The 14,340-nt window shown below is 39.2% G+C and overlaps 1 protein-coding gene across 3 annotated transcripts in view; it reads left to right on the top strand.

Annotated features, from left to right (window-relative positions):
* Positions 1 to 14,140, top strand: part of ccdc88b (coiled-coil domain containing 88B) — a 46,541-nt gene extending 32,401 nt beyond the window's left edge. The window contains exons 24-28 of one of the 3 annotated variants that reach the window (XM_068325086.1): positions 925 to 1,111; positions 5,326 to 5,471; positions 9,678 to 9,785; positions 10,825 to 10,976; positions 13,479 to 14,140. In XM_068325086.1, the coding sequence (XP_068181187.1) occupies positions 925 to 1,111; positions 5,326 to 5,471; positions 9,678 to 9,785; positions 10,825 to 10,976; positions 13,479 to 13,840 (955 nt within the window). In that variant the 3' untranslated portion in view covers positions 13,841 to 14,140. Of the gene's footprint in view, positions 1 to 924; positions 1,112 to 5,325; positions 5,472 to 6,507; positions 7,323 to 9,677; positions 9,786 to 10,824; positions 10,977 to 13,478 lie in introns of those variants that run through there. The other 2 variants (XR_011037160.1, XM_068325087.1) reach the window with 2 other exon arrangements.
* Positions 14,141 to 14,340: the final 200 nt, after the last annotated feature.

Below are 14,340 nucleotides of genomic sequence, written 5' to 3'. Positions count from 1 at the left end.
ATTTGTTGTGGTCATACTCCCGTGACCTACATCTGGTAACTGTACTATGCTGTTTGGCTCAGCCCACCCTACTCTGAGATTCTGTCGAGCAAATAACCTGAGTCCAGGAAAGTATCCTAAATAGAAGACTATTCATTCTGTGGGGCCACACAGATCACACACTCTCCAATACATTCCGTAAAGTATAAGAAAGAAAGTAAATGTTGCAGGCGTGTGTTATTCTCCTGTGTAGTATGGAACTCCAGATTTTTGCTCCTTACAAAGCAGACGATCGGACTCACAGTTCAACGATTAGCTGGAGGGATCTATGTTTGTCCTGGTGGAGGGCTACACATCTTTGACTTTGGCCTGTTATTTTTATGAAACATAAAATTTTAAAATGTCACTGAGGGCTCTTGTAATAAAAGCTTTTTCTTTTACTATTAGTAACACTTCATGCATGAAACAGTTGTACTATTAATGGAAAACAGATCAAATAATGAACACAATTGTACTAGCGTATGTTTGGATCATACTACAATCTGTTTCAGTTTGAACTTGTATGAAATTGTTTTAATTCAGAACACTTTGAATCCACACTAGGAACATAAAATGCCTGAAAGTATATTACTGGATATTACCCACTAATGCCCACAGTGATCATTAAGAGTTTAATCTCATTAGACTTCTCATTACAAAATTAAACAAATGTGATATCTTGCAGTGGTCTGAGTGCCCCTGCACCACATTCTTCAACCATTTTGTTTGAGAAAATGTCAGCTTGTCCTGTGGGTTCTTATCTTACTTTGTGGAAACCAGTCATTCTGTGGGATGATGATGGGTTTCAGTGAGAGGACATACCAAACAATGATACCTACAGTGGCGCGATACAGGCCACATCACAGCGGCAGTGACAAATATAGCCCTTGCATGTTGGTGTTGCAGGCTGCAGGCCCAACAGACGGACTGGTTGGCGTTGCAGGCGGAGCTGCTCGCTCAGGGCTCTGTTCTGAGGGGGGAGCTGAGCGCCACCCAGCTGGAACGGATGCGACTGGAGGGGGAACTCAGTGCCCTGAGGGAAACCAATCAGAGCCTGGACCTTAGCAGCGCTCGCCTCACCAGTCAGTACCAGGTATTAACCAGACCCACATACCCACATGTGCAAATACATGGTTGTGTTGGACCATTGACATGCAAAAACAGGATTTAAACAGATTTACGTAATATATTATTGGGCAATTAAACCAAATTTATTACTTCCTGACTTGAAGAGAGTATTTTACATAGTTGTGGTCAGAGAGCATCAACTATCATATCATTAGTGGCCAGCAGTGCATGGCTGATTTCCAATAGTACTTGATTTAAAGCCAACTATAGCTTGACATATCAAAAATGCAATCAAGGGATTAAAAGACTAAACCACTGTGCTAATCATGTCTACTAAGCAGGTTATGTATTCATCTGTAGCCTCCCACCAATAAACTTGATGGGAGGATTGGGCTAATATAACATTTTCAATGCCGATTCTCAATTACACAAACTACTGAACCAGTGTCTTCAGACCTATCCAGTAGTATTTGTGACAGTAGTAAACCTCCTCCTCCTGGATTAGAACAACCACCATGTGATATCATTCCGCTCAATCTGCAGTCATAGCAAGTCCACATCATGGGAGGTTGCTGTATCCCAGAACAGCCTGCAGCAAGCCGGTGGCCTGATCTCTGATTTTTCCGAATGTTGAAACTCTGAAAAGGTTTTCAAAAAGAAGTAAAATATTAAGGTGTTTTTAAAGCCCTTGAAGGTCTCATGTATCTTTGTCTACACAGCAACTGAATATCAATTAGCTAATAAATAGTATGAGCATATCTGCCTTCAGAACAGCTAAAGTTTCCATGCAGTGCTGTCAAACATGCATTAAATATTTTAACAAATTGTCCCCAGAGCAAGTAGAAAATTGCTTCCAGTACAGAGTTTAAGAAGTTAAGCAGCAGATTTTACCGTCTGCTACTTCATCCAGCTGCTCATGAACACAAGAAGCCTGGTACACCATGTTGGTGTTCAGACATACAGTATGTGCAGAGCAATGAGCAGATACACAAAGTCAAAACATGATTTGTGACATATGTGAGCTTTGACATTCTCTTGTTGCACAATTGTCATGACCATATGTCTGTGCAGTGAAGCTGGAGTCAGATTAATTTAACATCTGATGGACTGGATGAGGGTGAAATAGATTTTTTCTCTCCAAATATAACATTTCTCTAACCAACACCTCTAAAACTCTCAAATTAACACATTTATCATATTTGTGGAGTTTTACAAGTGATTTATGTGCCAGCCTTTTTTTTTTGTTGGCTGACGATCAAAAGAGACTCCAGGAAGTTACCACAGCCTGCCAGAAATAGTTTAGCACAGAATACTTTTTGAGTTTTTGCTCAAATTAAACAAAGGAAATACATCGTGTTAATCAGGTGTTGGCAGGGGGTTTGTTACATTTAGATAGAAGCAGTTTAGCAGATTCCACTCCACTCTCAGTCATTCTGCTTAGCTAATTGCAAATCATTAACTTTGAGTAGCTTCATATTTACCATTCAGAGATGAGAATGGCATTGATTTTCTCATTTAACTCTTGGCAAGAAAATAAATGAACTTACTTTCCAAGATATAGAGCCATTCTTTTAAATGCCAAACTAGTAGCAGATTAATGCTAATGGCTAATGCACCACTTGTCACAGTAGGCAGCATTTCTTTTCTATTTCTTTCTATTTCTTGTAGTTTAAATGTTCTCTAATTCAAAACGCTTCTAAAAATCAAAAAACAGCCTAATCAAAATGCTATATTGTTGAAATTTCACACAGATGTTCAGTCCTTTTCCTTTTCCTTTTCCTTTTCATTATATTGTTTTGTAAGAAGGGAAAATGGAGAGGAGGAGATCAAAAGTACAGCTGGAGTCAGCGTGGTCTTACAATTAACCTTTTGCAGCAGCTACGCTAACTGATGGGGCCAGATTGGACAGGATCTTTGGCTAAGAAGACAAAAATAATTGGCAAATCCAAAGCGAAAACTGTGAGCATCTGTAATAGACTCTGATTTATGGAGTGCATATTAATTACAACCTCTCTATTAGTTATCTCTTCCCAGTAAAACTGTAACATACACAACAGTTGCAGCAGTGGCCAGACCATTCAGTGATTTTAGCATCGCAGCAGCATCGGAATAAATTTGAAAAACTTATAAAATTGTGAGTTACTTGAAATCAAAATCCTTGATTTAAAAAAAAAAAGCCTTGTTTTTTTAACGATGTTTGTTTCAGTGGAGCTAAACCAGTGGTGGGTATGGATAAAGTTTTCATACAGACATTAAATAGAAATGTCTTCTGTTGGAGTTCATGCTGTAGGGGTTATTTATTATAAACAATTCCACCATGTAAACCTGGAATCTTGTGTCCAACAGCTGACCTATGGCTGCTGCACCATGTGAGCAAAACATCACTTTCTCAATTTAAATTTCATTTCATTATTTCAGCTGCTGTGCGATGCTGCGGGTGTTGAACAAAACAACCAGTGCAGATGTCAGTGAGGATTCTCAGTCATCCAGGTCAAGGCACATCTCAGTGCTGAATAAAGTGAAATGGACTTGTCGGAAAACCTTGAAGACATTTCGCCTCTTATTCTTCAATTCTGAGAATTCAGAACTTTTCCTACAAGTCCGGCTGACTTTATTCAAAACAAAGATCTACCAGTGAAATCCCAGACTCAGTCAGAGAGACCTGAACACCAAAATTGGAAGACCTGGATATTCATTTTGTGTATTTCAGAAACAAAACACAGTTTCTGATGTTTGAGCTGTGTGTGTGCACCACCGTCAACTAAAACCACACAAACTGGGGCTTTATGGTTCTCTGCAGTGTTTATTATTGACTAGTCTGTTATTGAAAGGTGGATGAAGAACTCTAGAGAGGATTTTCCCTCACTCTAAAAATAACTTTACTGATCTTATAATAGCTACATCCCCAGCTGAACTGTAGGACATGTTATGTGTAAAACCATATCCCACCTCTCTGTCTGATGCCCCACGTTAAATTTGCCTCATTACATTGAAACACCAGTTCAGACGAGGAGAAATAAGCAGAGCTGGAATCAGCCGCCCAAAAGAGACAGTGGACAGATTCAGAGGCATTGTGATATTTTTGGGTCATCTGTCTGTCTGTCTTTCCCTACATTCGGGTGTACAGAAACATAATGTAAAATATTTGCCCGTTTTTGAAATGTAATCAACCAATAACATACTAAAAGCCCAGAACCAATAACTTTTGGCTAATAATAAGGTAGTAATAAGGGGTTTGGGTTAGTGTTAGGTTTAGTAAGAAATTATTATGATACTGGCCAAAAGTTATTACGCTATTGGCCTTTTAATTTTAAAAAACGGGCAAATGCATTGTTATTTGCTGTTATTACCTTATTGGCTCTTACGTTATTAGCTTTAACATGGAGTTTTAACAATTACACCAGTTTCCATTTGTGCATTGCAGACGTCAGATGAAGCCACTTAATTTCATTGCTGGAAATGAGTTTCCTATTGATGCTAAAATAATCAAAAACCACAAGTGTGATAAATACCAGAGGGAGAGTTGAACATTCCTGCTTGACTTGAGTCTCTCTCTCTCTCTTGTATTAAATAGAGAGAGACAAGCTTTTGAAATGACAGCACAATACTCGACTGGCTCTCATAATAAAAGTCAATCCAGCCCCTCAGCAGTCCATGTCTCTGCAATCAGTTTAAAAATCCTAATGATCCAACTAGATCAAACAAGATGGGATTTCCTTACACTTAAATAAGCTGTAAGTGCTCAGTGACTGGATGTAGTCGTCCACACACTCCACAGCAAGAAATGAAATAACTTTAAATAACATAATTTTTCATTTCTGGCATGAGTTGAGCAAATATTATTTCTCAATACCGATGTTGTGATAATCAACCAAATACACTTGTCACCTTCCACAGAGATCCCCCTTTATGGCTCATGTCATGAAAACCAGACAAAATTAAGTTTGCCAACCCAAAATTAAAATCTTTTTACTGAATCTGATACGGCGGCACACAACAATAAGCCGATAACTCCGGCTTGGAACCAAATGGTCTAAAAATAGAGGCTGTCATGCTTTGTAGATTGTAAAAGACCTTAAGGCAAAAATTTTTTGTTTGTGATCTTGGGTTGTGTGACATGACTTTACTTGACGCAACTTTAATGGCTAATTAAACTATGAGATGCACATGGATGAAAACGAGTGTACTTTTGATCTTACCAACTCCTTTAAACTGATAGTGGTGATCTTATGTGTGTAGCTGCTGACCCAGCTGAAGGGGAACATGGAGGAGGAGAACCGTCATTTAGCGGAACAGAACCAGAGTCTGCTGAAGGAGAACCGGACCTTACTGGAGCAGAGCCTGGAGTCCCGTGACCAGCACTACTCACAGCAGAGGGAGTACCAGTGAGTATATACACACACACGCACACGCACACACATGTGCATGAATGCACGCATGCACACACACACACACGTATTGATGATATTAATGCTGTTTCACGAGGCAGAAAACTAACTGAGAGTAATCCTGAGGCGGTGACAGAAAAAAAACAGCTGATTGGAGTTTGTTCAATAAAACTATGCATGTGTGGTAAAAAAAAAAAATCCACCATCAAAAGAAGTCTGGCAACAATGGCAACAGATATTTTAAGCAATGATTTCAATACAGTGAGTGTGTATATACAGGTATTTCTTAACATACAAACACAATTGGTTCAGTAATTTCAATTTATAAGCACCATTCGAAGTGTTTCAAATGCCATTACTACTCAATACGAAAGTACTCTTCACTGAGGCTTACGAGAAATAATTACAGAACATAAAAACAAAATATTGTGTACAATATATTTTATATACTATGTACAGTACACACACACACACACACACACACACACACACACACACACACACACACACACACACACGCACACACACACGTATGTATGTATGTATGTGTGTGTATGATTTAGCTATATCTGGATGTATTGAATTTTGTAATTTTTTTTTTTAAATTTCATGAGAGCAGTTCCATCATGAAAGGTAGAAATCATTTGATACTAAACTGGGATACCAATATTTATGTGTGATAAACACACTAAGAAAGCTGTCTTGCATGCCGTAGTTAGCGTTGATTATACAATCCTTCTTCATCCGCGTTACTGAACGTTATCTGTAAACACGCTTATTGTCAAAGTGAGGTCAGCATCAAGTCTTTTAAATGTACAACACAATAGGATAAGCTCTCAAGTAGTATATCAAGCAACACTGACGTGTTGCTTGATAAGGTGACGTGACATTTAAATTCTTAAAATGTTATGCATTAAAAAACAACAAAAAAGTGTCAAAAAAATGTGAAATTAATATGTTGTCATTGTGCTGTTTTCAATAGCATTTAAAAATTTGCAGATTGTTGAAATGATGATTTTCTTTACATTTTCAGCCATCTTTATTGTGTCTGAACCAGGGTTTTAAAATGATCTTCCAAACATGTAGAGCTTTTATTTTGAGCTTTAAACCAGCAACCATGAGTCTCACACTTGGTCTGTGGAGCCACTTCTGCCAGTGAACAGGTCAGTTTCACAGACACCAAACGTAGCCTGTAACCCACTGGAATGCATTCCTAGAGGACGGACGTAACAGAAACCCCAAACATCTGAAATTTAAATTCCAGAAAAAGGTAAGAAGGAGACTCAAACTAGGAAATAATTAAAAACAACGGAGGTTCAAAAATACACATTTTAAATTGGCTATTCTGCTGAAGGGGTTCGAAGGAGTTGCACTCAAAACAATTATTTGAGTTGGAGGATACACACAGTTTGTTTTTGTGAGTAACAATAAATTTAAACAGAAGAAAATAAACTAACATAAAACACTAGAGCATCAACTACAGAATACATGACCTGGGTTTTGGTCTCACTGGGGGAGCAGACAAAGCTCCACTCATCAACATTTCTACATTGAGAATGGATTAAGTGTCGTGTGGCATTTAGTGATGTCACACCTGACTCTGCTGCTTCTGCAGAGCCATTTAGGGTCTTTTATTTAGGGTCTTTAAGCCCACTGTTTTGTTTTTACGGTCCAAGGATTTATTGCATTGGTTCTCATCATCATCATTTTCAGATGCAGCTGACATCCGTTTCCAGCGATACCCTCTAAACGTTGTCTGTGTGCTACCTCACCATCACCGAATTACAGGGACGACGACGATCGTGGCAGAAGATTTAGAGGCTGAAAAGGCAAAAGAATGATGAGAAGAGTAAATATTAGCTCCAGATAAATCGCACAGCCAGAAACATGATTTCAAATGAATACTAATGCTTTCATTTGTCTGCTTTGAAATTTAACAGCTATTTTCCAAGTTCACACAATAAAATTGAAAGGTGGTGAGATGTCATTGCTGTTTTTACATCTTGTGCTGCCTCCAAGCATAAAAAAACAACAAAATAATGTAGATTTAAGATTTCTGGGGTGCACTTTTAGTTTAAATATACATGTGGTTTTCAAAAATAACACTAATAAAAGGGCGTGCTGGCGACAGGCACAGCGGAAATGATGTCAGGTTAAGATGAGAAAGGTTAATATCAAGGTTAATGTTAAGCACTTTTGATGTGCTCTGGAGGCAGACCTTCAGACAGTTTGATTCTTCAGTGCAAAATATGACTATTATTGAAGCATACTATTTGAATAAAGCCTGCTTTTTAGTCATGAATTAGTATTCAGAGAAAATTGTCCTTGTAAGGAATAAAAATGATGGAGTGAAAAAAACAGCAGGGCTCTTAAAACCACCGCTGAGTACAAAAAGGTTTTGTGTTCCCTGATCAGCCCTTTTCCTTTCAGACTCATCTGATGAAGCATTACGGTTCACAATCAAAGGATTTTAGAGCAGCTTATTCATACCGGCGTGTTTATTCTTACAGCTCAGGTTTCTTGGGTAGGAAGTAGGGGTCTGTCTCCTGAGCCAGGTTAACTGGGATGTGGTTAACCAGGAATTATATCAGAGCACTAATCCACAATAACATCGATTTATGAATCCAAACTGTGTTAAAAGAGAGGATGAATCAGAATCAGAATCCTTTATTATTCTAATTCTGATGGGGACAGATGTTATTATATCATTGCCAGGAGGTTGTCTTGCTTGGAAGGAGCAACAAAAAATGGGGTAGAGGAAGCTGAGGACTGTTTTGTGTTTACATATATCTGTATCTCATTCAGCAGAAAAAGGGAACACAATCTCATAGAGGAAAAGTTGAATGCTTACATCACAGGTCCAGTCTGAAAAACAACAAATTAATGACATTTTAATTTTAGTTTTAGCATAATCTCCCCCGGATGCCCCTTTATTTAGACTCCGCATGCGTCACAGACATCTGGGCTCCCGTCCTCGTCTCATTTCTGTATTTTCCCTGAAGAAGTTTAGATAATTTGATCCACAAACCACTTTTTGTTGTGAGGGATGCTCATCAAATGATGCAGCCACTCTGCACTTCCAAACTAATTTTGGGGGAAATTCATCGAGCAAATATATGAGGAACCCCTACAAGCGTTGCCTCCAAGAGTACTTCATCAAACCTTAAGCTTATTTAATTAGATTTTTATTGCTCTGCTGCCAAATCCTCGGGTCTGTTGTTGATACACGTACAGAATTAGGATGATTTTCAGGTAATACCGAATAGATCAGACTGACAAGAAAATAAGCATTGCCAAAAGTCTCGATATAAAATTGGAAAATATCCAATATGTCTAACAAGACAGTCAAAATAATTAAAACATGATGATTAGTCCAACGCAAACCTGACGTCCTTGAGGCTTGGAGCTTAATGCTTATGTTAATTTTCTAACACGCTAAATCTAGTCAGTAAATTTGACATAAGTTATTGTGCAGTAAGACCTAGGAATCAAAAAGCAGACTGACAAATGTCATTGAGTGTTAAAGAGAAAAAAAAGAAATAGAAATGAACCAAAACATATTCACCTTAATGTATTGTGTGACCTTACAGTCAAAGTGTTCCATGCAGTATTTTAAATTCAATTTAGTGTTCTCTCAAATTCGTGCTGACATGTTGGTATGTTTCAGAGGTGGATTGACTGTATGCCCATCCAGCTTATATTGATTTTCCCTGAGTCGAGCAGTGAGCACTACACAAAATGTACACAAGCTTTGAAAATGACTGAAATGACTTTCAGTTCACAGCTGTGTTTGAGCGATCAACAGTCGGTCCATGCCGTCACTGGTTGTGTTTTATGTTTCATTCAGCTCAGGTTTGCTGAACATGCAGGCTATTTTTCAACACCGACCTCCTTTATGTTTGTCCACGTTGCTCCTCCAGACCAGAACGCTCTACTCGCTAGCAGCACATGTGCATTAAACTCCTCATGCGGCATCAATTCTGATCTTCTGCTTTAAAAAGAAATCCATTTCAAACGGCACAGCAGGCTGGTTTCTGAGCAGCTGGATCATACACTGTGAGCTATGTTACATACACACTAGGATGATCTTGCATGGATAATAAATGTATGAAATTAATAAAGCAGGTCTCCCGGCTCAGTTCGTTTTTTCTTTCGTCTTCGTCTTTGCTGTTTTGTTCTGATGCTTCCTTTGATTTCCCTCAGGGAGAAGCTGAACGAGCTCCGCCGGGAGAAGCAGAAACTAGTGGAAAAGATCATGGATCAGTACAGAGTCCTCGAGCCCAGCATACCATCTCCAGGCAGCAAAAACAAGTATTGTATACTAATACAAATACATACAGAGGAAATGATTTATTAGATAGGGTAAAGTTAGAGTCTGTGTTTATACACAAAAACAGTTCAAAGTCACAAAGGATTTGAGCTTACAGTGCAATAAAAAGTAATGAAACGTCTCAATTGTATATTTTTTCATTATAGTAAGAGTGGTCAGCAGCTCCCCAAATGGATGATGGCTTATGTTCTGTATTAGGAGGAGGCTAACACTTGTGCTGTTTGTCTTCCCGTTTTGATATATAGCTTTATCATCATTTAAATTCATTTTGCCGTCATTGAATTTTCTCTTGCTCTAAAACCTCCGGTTTCATAAATTTTCTGCACCCTGGTGCAAGAAAGGGAAGGCGGTACTTTATAAAGGTCACTATAATGCTAATCTAATGAAGTCTTCATTCTAGAGATGATCCAGTACACGAGAATAAAATAAACTGAAGTTATATTGTTGAGAATGTTTTGTTGTCGAGGTGCAGCCATCAGTCCGTAACTTGTTGTCACTTCAGCAGAACGCACTATTTCCCTTGGAGGAAATATACCTGTTTTGAATTGGCGAGCTGTCAGGCACTTTGTACCAAAATTATCTTTAAATAATGAGTAGTTGTGATGGAATCGTTCACGAGTGCCACACAGTGCATTTTGCTCCCAGTGTTACAAATTAATATGGTAATGACATTTTAATTATAACATTGCCAAATTGATACCATTGATGTGTCAAAATGTGCTTATTTTTCCATAAAAAAATGACAGTTGGCACCTTTTTTGTGAATTTTCATGTCAGGAAGCAAACACAATTAATTATTGAGAACAAGATGCAGCCATTCTCACATTTGGCATGATCCTGATGTTCTCTCTCTCTCGCTCTCTCTCTCTCTCTCTCTCTCACACACACACACACTCACACTCACATTAATACACACACACACGCACGCACGCACGCACGCACACACACACACACACACACACACACACCTTCTGGCTCATGCCTATTTGTAAATGGTCCCTGTCCTTTCTGTCCTCCGAGGAAATCCAACTGGATTGCTGATAGAATGAAGAAGCTAATCAAACCCCGAGGAGGAGGAAGAGAGGGACGTGCCCTCTTCACTGCCTTGGGCAGTGTGGAAAACCTGGCCGACAGCGCTGAATTTACACCAGACACACACACAACTCACTCTGGTGAGCCCACACGTACACACACACGCACGCGCACGCACGCACAAACGCACGCACGCACGCACACACACACACACACACACACAAACAACAGCCAATTGGTTTTCACAAAGACACGCTCACATTCTCAAGCCATCAAGCGAGGCTACAGGCATGCATACAAATCATCTCATGACTACTAAGTGTGGTCAGCTTTGATACCACTTTCTTCTCCTTAGATGTCTCTGTGCAAAGTGTCACAAGTGTCTGAGGTGGACTTTCTCTGCTACCCACACATTGAAAGGAAAAGATTTGCGAGGCTTCACTCTGTTTTTATGCACATTGACTGGTGAATGAATTTACTGGCTGTGATAGGAGAAAAAGTCCCTGCAGACATTTTAAAAGCCGGTATTTAAGCCCCATCCAGCATTTAGGGGGATATTTTCTCTCTCTCTCCATTTGACCCACTGTTAGTATCCCGATCTAATTTCTTTTTTCCGTCATTGTGTTTTTCTATTATTCCACCTAAATCCTGGCTTTCCTAAAATGTGTCAGGACAAAAGCTGGCAGCTCTTTCTCCTCCTTAACAAGAAGACAAATCCTAAAGAGAGATCCAAGCATTCAATGAAAGGATGGAGCAGAAAATTAATCCAGTTTCTAATCTAATACGTTAAACATGACTGTAGCCAATACATATAACAACAACACAAATCACGCCCCCGTGTAAATGCTCCAAATTAATTACATGATTGGTGGCCTTTGTCTTGAAGGGGTGTCATTTTGTTTAAATTATGCTTTTTTTTTTACGTTGCTGCTCGCAGTGTATGGTATTATTTCATTCTCTTGCACACCTGTTGATGGGGCGTGTATTAAACAGTATTTATCTTTATACCATGAAGCTGAGTTTAATTACTGTTCCCTTTAATTTAATTATGAAAGGGGAAACATTTAAAATGCGTTAATCATGAATACATTTCATGCAGTCGTTACTGTAGAGGAATTACAGTGTAGAAATGGTTGTGCATATACACAGTAGACTGTATTTGCTAATGTAAATTTAAAGTGCATACATAAATAGGACAGGCATGAGACGACAGCATGGAGCAAACACCGTCCAGGGACTGGTAGTCAGAGCTAAGCCGCCTCGATCAGCTTCTGCTAGACACTCCATCTTTTTGTTGTAGCTGAGCTAACGGCTTATCGACTCAGAGCCGCCTCCGGTGTGGGTCTGTGGGCCAGCATCAATATGTAGCCGCAGCCCTGCTGTTCATCATGGGATCACCTTTACGGAACATAATGTATTCAAGTGGCACATCCCTCAAAGAAGGGACCCAAACCATCGGAATAAAAATGAATAAATACAGGGTTTGTATAACAGTCTTGATCAGTGCGTCCTATAGTTCTCTGGTCTGTATGTTAGCAGCATAACCTACAGGTTATGAGCACATGTTGATATTTTTGGTGAGGTAGTCCATTAGATTTTAATGATGATCTGGTGCATCATCATACTAAACTTATTTAATGGATTTATTATCATTGTGGGATAGAGGGAATTACAGAATGCTTGTTTCCACCTCAGATGATGTCCACAGCACTTCGATAAAAAAAAGCTACATTTGAGATCACCATCAAATCTACCACATATCAAAGTTTGATCTGGATACAAATATTCCAGATCTGATCCAGATGTTATTGGGCTCATTGCAATTTGGTAGAGTGAGATAAATAATAAGGCAAGACTTGCATCAAAGATCAGATTGGAGCAGAAAGTGAGGTATTTAATCTGATCCTTTCTGTGTGGAGTTTGCATGCTCTCCTGGTATTTGGGTGGGTTCTCTCCAGATTCTGTCTACCATCAAAAACAAGCAGCATAGATGAATTGGTCACTCTAAATCGAACCTCTGACTGAGTGTGAATGGGTGCTTGTCTGTCTGCTCGAGACCCCATGATAAACTGTCGACTTGTCTCCGCCTGTAATGAGCTGGGACAGGCTTCAGTGTAAATCCATGACCTGGATCCAGATAAGCAGCTGAAGACGAGATGATTACCGATTGGCCTTCAAGACAATGAATGAATGAATGAAAATCTTTGAAAGCTGCTGATATAGATCTCATCACCATGAGTGAATTATGTTCTTGAATATCTGTTAAACTATTAATGGCTCTAATGAAAATCAGGATTGTTGGGGTGGATTTTCATGGTCATGTAGTCATATTCAGAGGGTTAGTGGGACTCTTTTTTTAGGTTCACTGGTATAATTTAGGAACTGAGCTGCTTTGAGTGATGCTTGTGCTGTGAGTGCTGTCCATTTTTATAAGCACTTATTTCATAGATAAATCCTAAAAATGTGTTCTTCAGCAGCATTGAACTTACAAGGTTCTATATGCATTTGTTTCATCATTCTCAGCATTTTATGCTGATTATACAAATAAGTCAATAATTTACTGATTATAAATATTATATTACCACAGCAGGCTTTGTATGCACATGAAATTTATATAATGAGCTCAAATTAATTTCATACAGATTCAGACCCCCGCAGTGCTCCAGTCTCTCCATCTCCCACAAGAAAGGCTGAACCAGACGTCTCTGTTCCTGTGAATTCAGTGACGCGCTCTGGCTCCGGGGGCCGTCGTAAGCTGGGATCCCGTCACGGTTGGGGGATTGGGTTGGCGAAAGGGGGCTCTGGGGTTTCTCAATCCTTCAGTCCAGGTGACCGCAAACCAGTGACCCGCCTGAGGCTGCGCTCCAACAATAACACCTCCACTGTCCTGTGGGAGGGAGCGAAAGGAGATGCAAGTCTAGCCAAGGCAGAAAAAGCCCCACCGACCAATCAGGAGAGCGTCACAGAGGATCACGACACAAGCAAGGAGGGGAAAATGGAATGAGAAAGATGTTTCTTTGTGTGTTTACTAATAGAAAACAGGGGAAATAGCAAATAATGGTGGTTGTTTGTTACAATTTTTAGAAATCGATGTGTTTTTTCATTTCAAACTTGCTAAATGCTTTGCATTGTGTATGGTCCTTTCTCGCCCAAAATACAGATGGCATTATTTTTGATATAATAATTGTGTGCTTAAAATTAGTATTAGTATAGATTGTATTCCAGACAATCAATCCTTAGGTGACAACAACCCAAATCTCTGAGAAAATATCAATCCAGTCAATTAAAAATATATATTTATGTATGTTTTGGTCGTGTGACAATTTTTTCAGATTTTTTTTTAACATATTTGACTCTTGAGTGACGTTCGTCTTGTGAATTGTGTGTGTGTGTGTGTGTGTGTGTGTGTGTGTGTGTGTGTGTGTGTGTGTGTGTGTGTGTGTGTGTGTGTGTGTGTGTGTGTGTGTGTGTGTGTGTGTGTGTGTGTGTGTGTGTGTGTGTGTG

The sequence above is a fragment of the Antennarius striatus genome, chromosome 10, assembly GCF_040054535.1.
Source record: "Antennarius striatus isolate MH-2024 chromosome 10, ASM4005453v1, whole genome shotgun sequence".
Taxonomy (NCBI): Eukaryota; Metazoa; Chordata; class Actinopteri; order Lophiiformes; family Antennariidae; genus Antennarius; species Antennarius striatus.
Note: the sequence above shows the minus strand (reverse complement) of the source record. Positions and strands in the feature narration are given on the sequence as shown.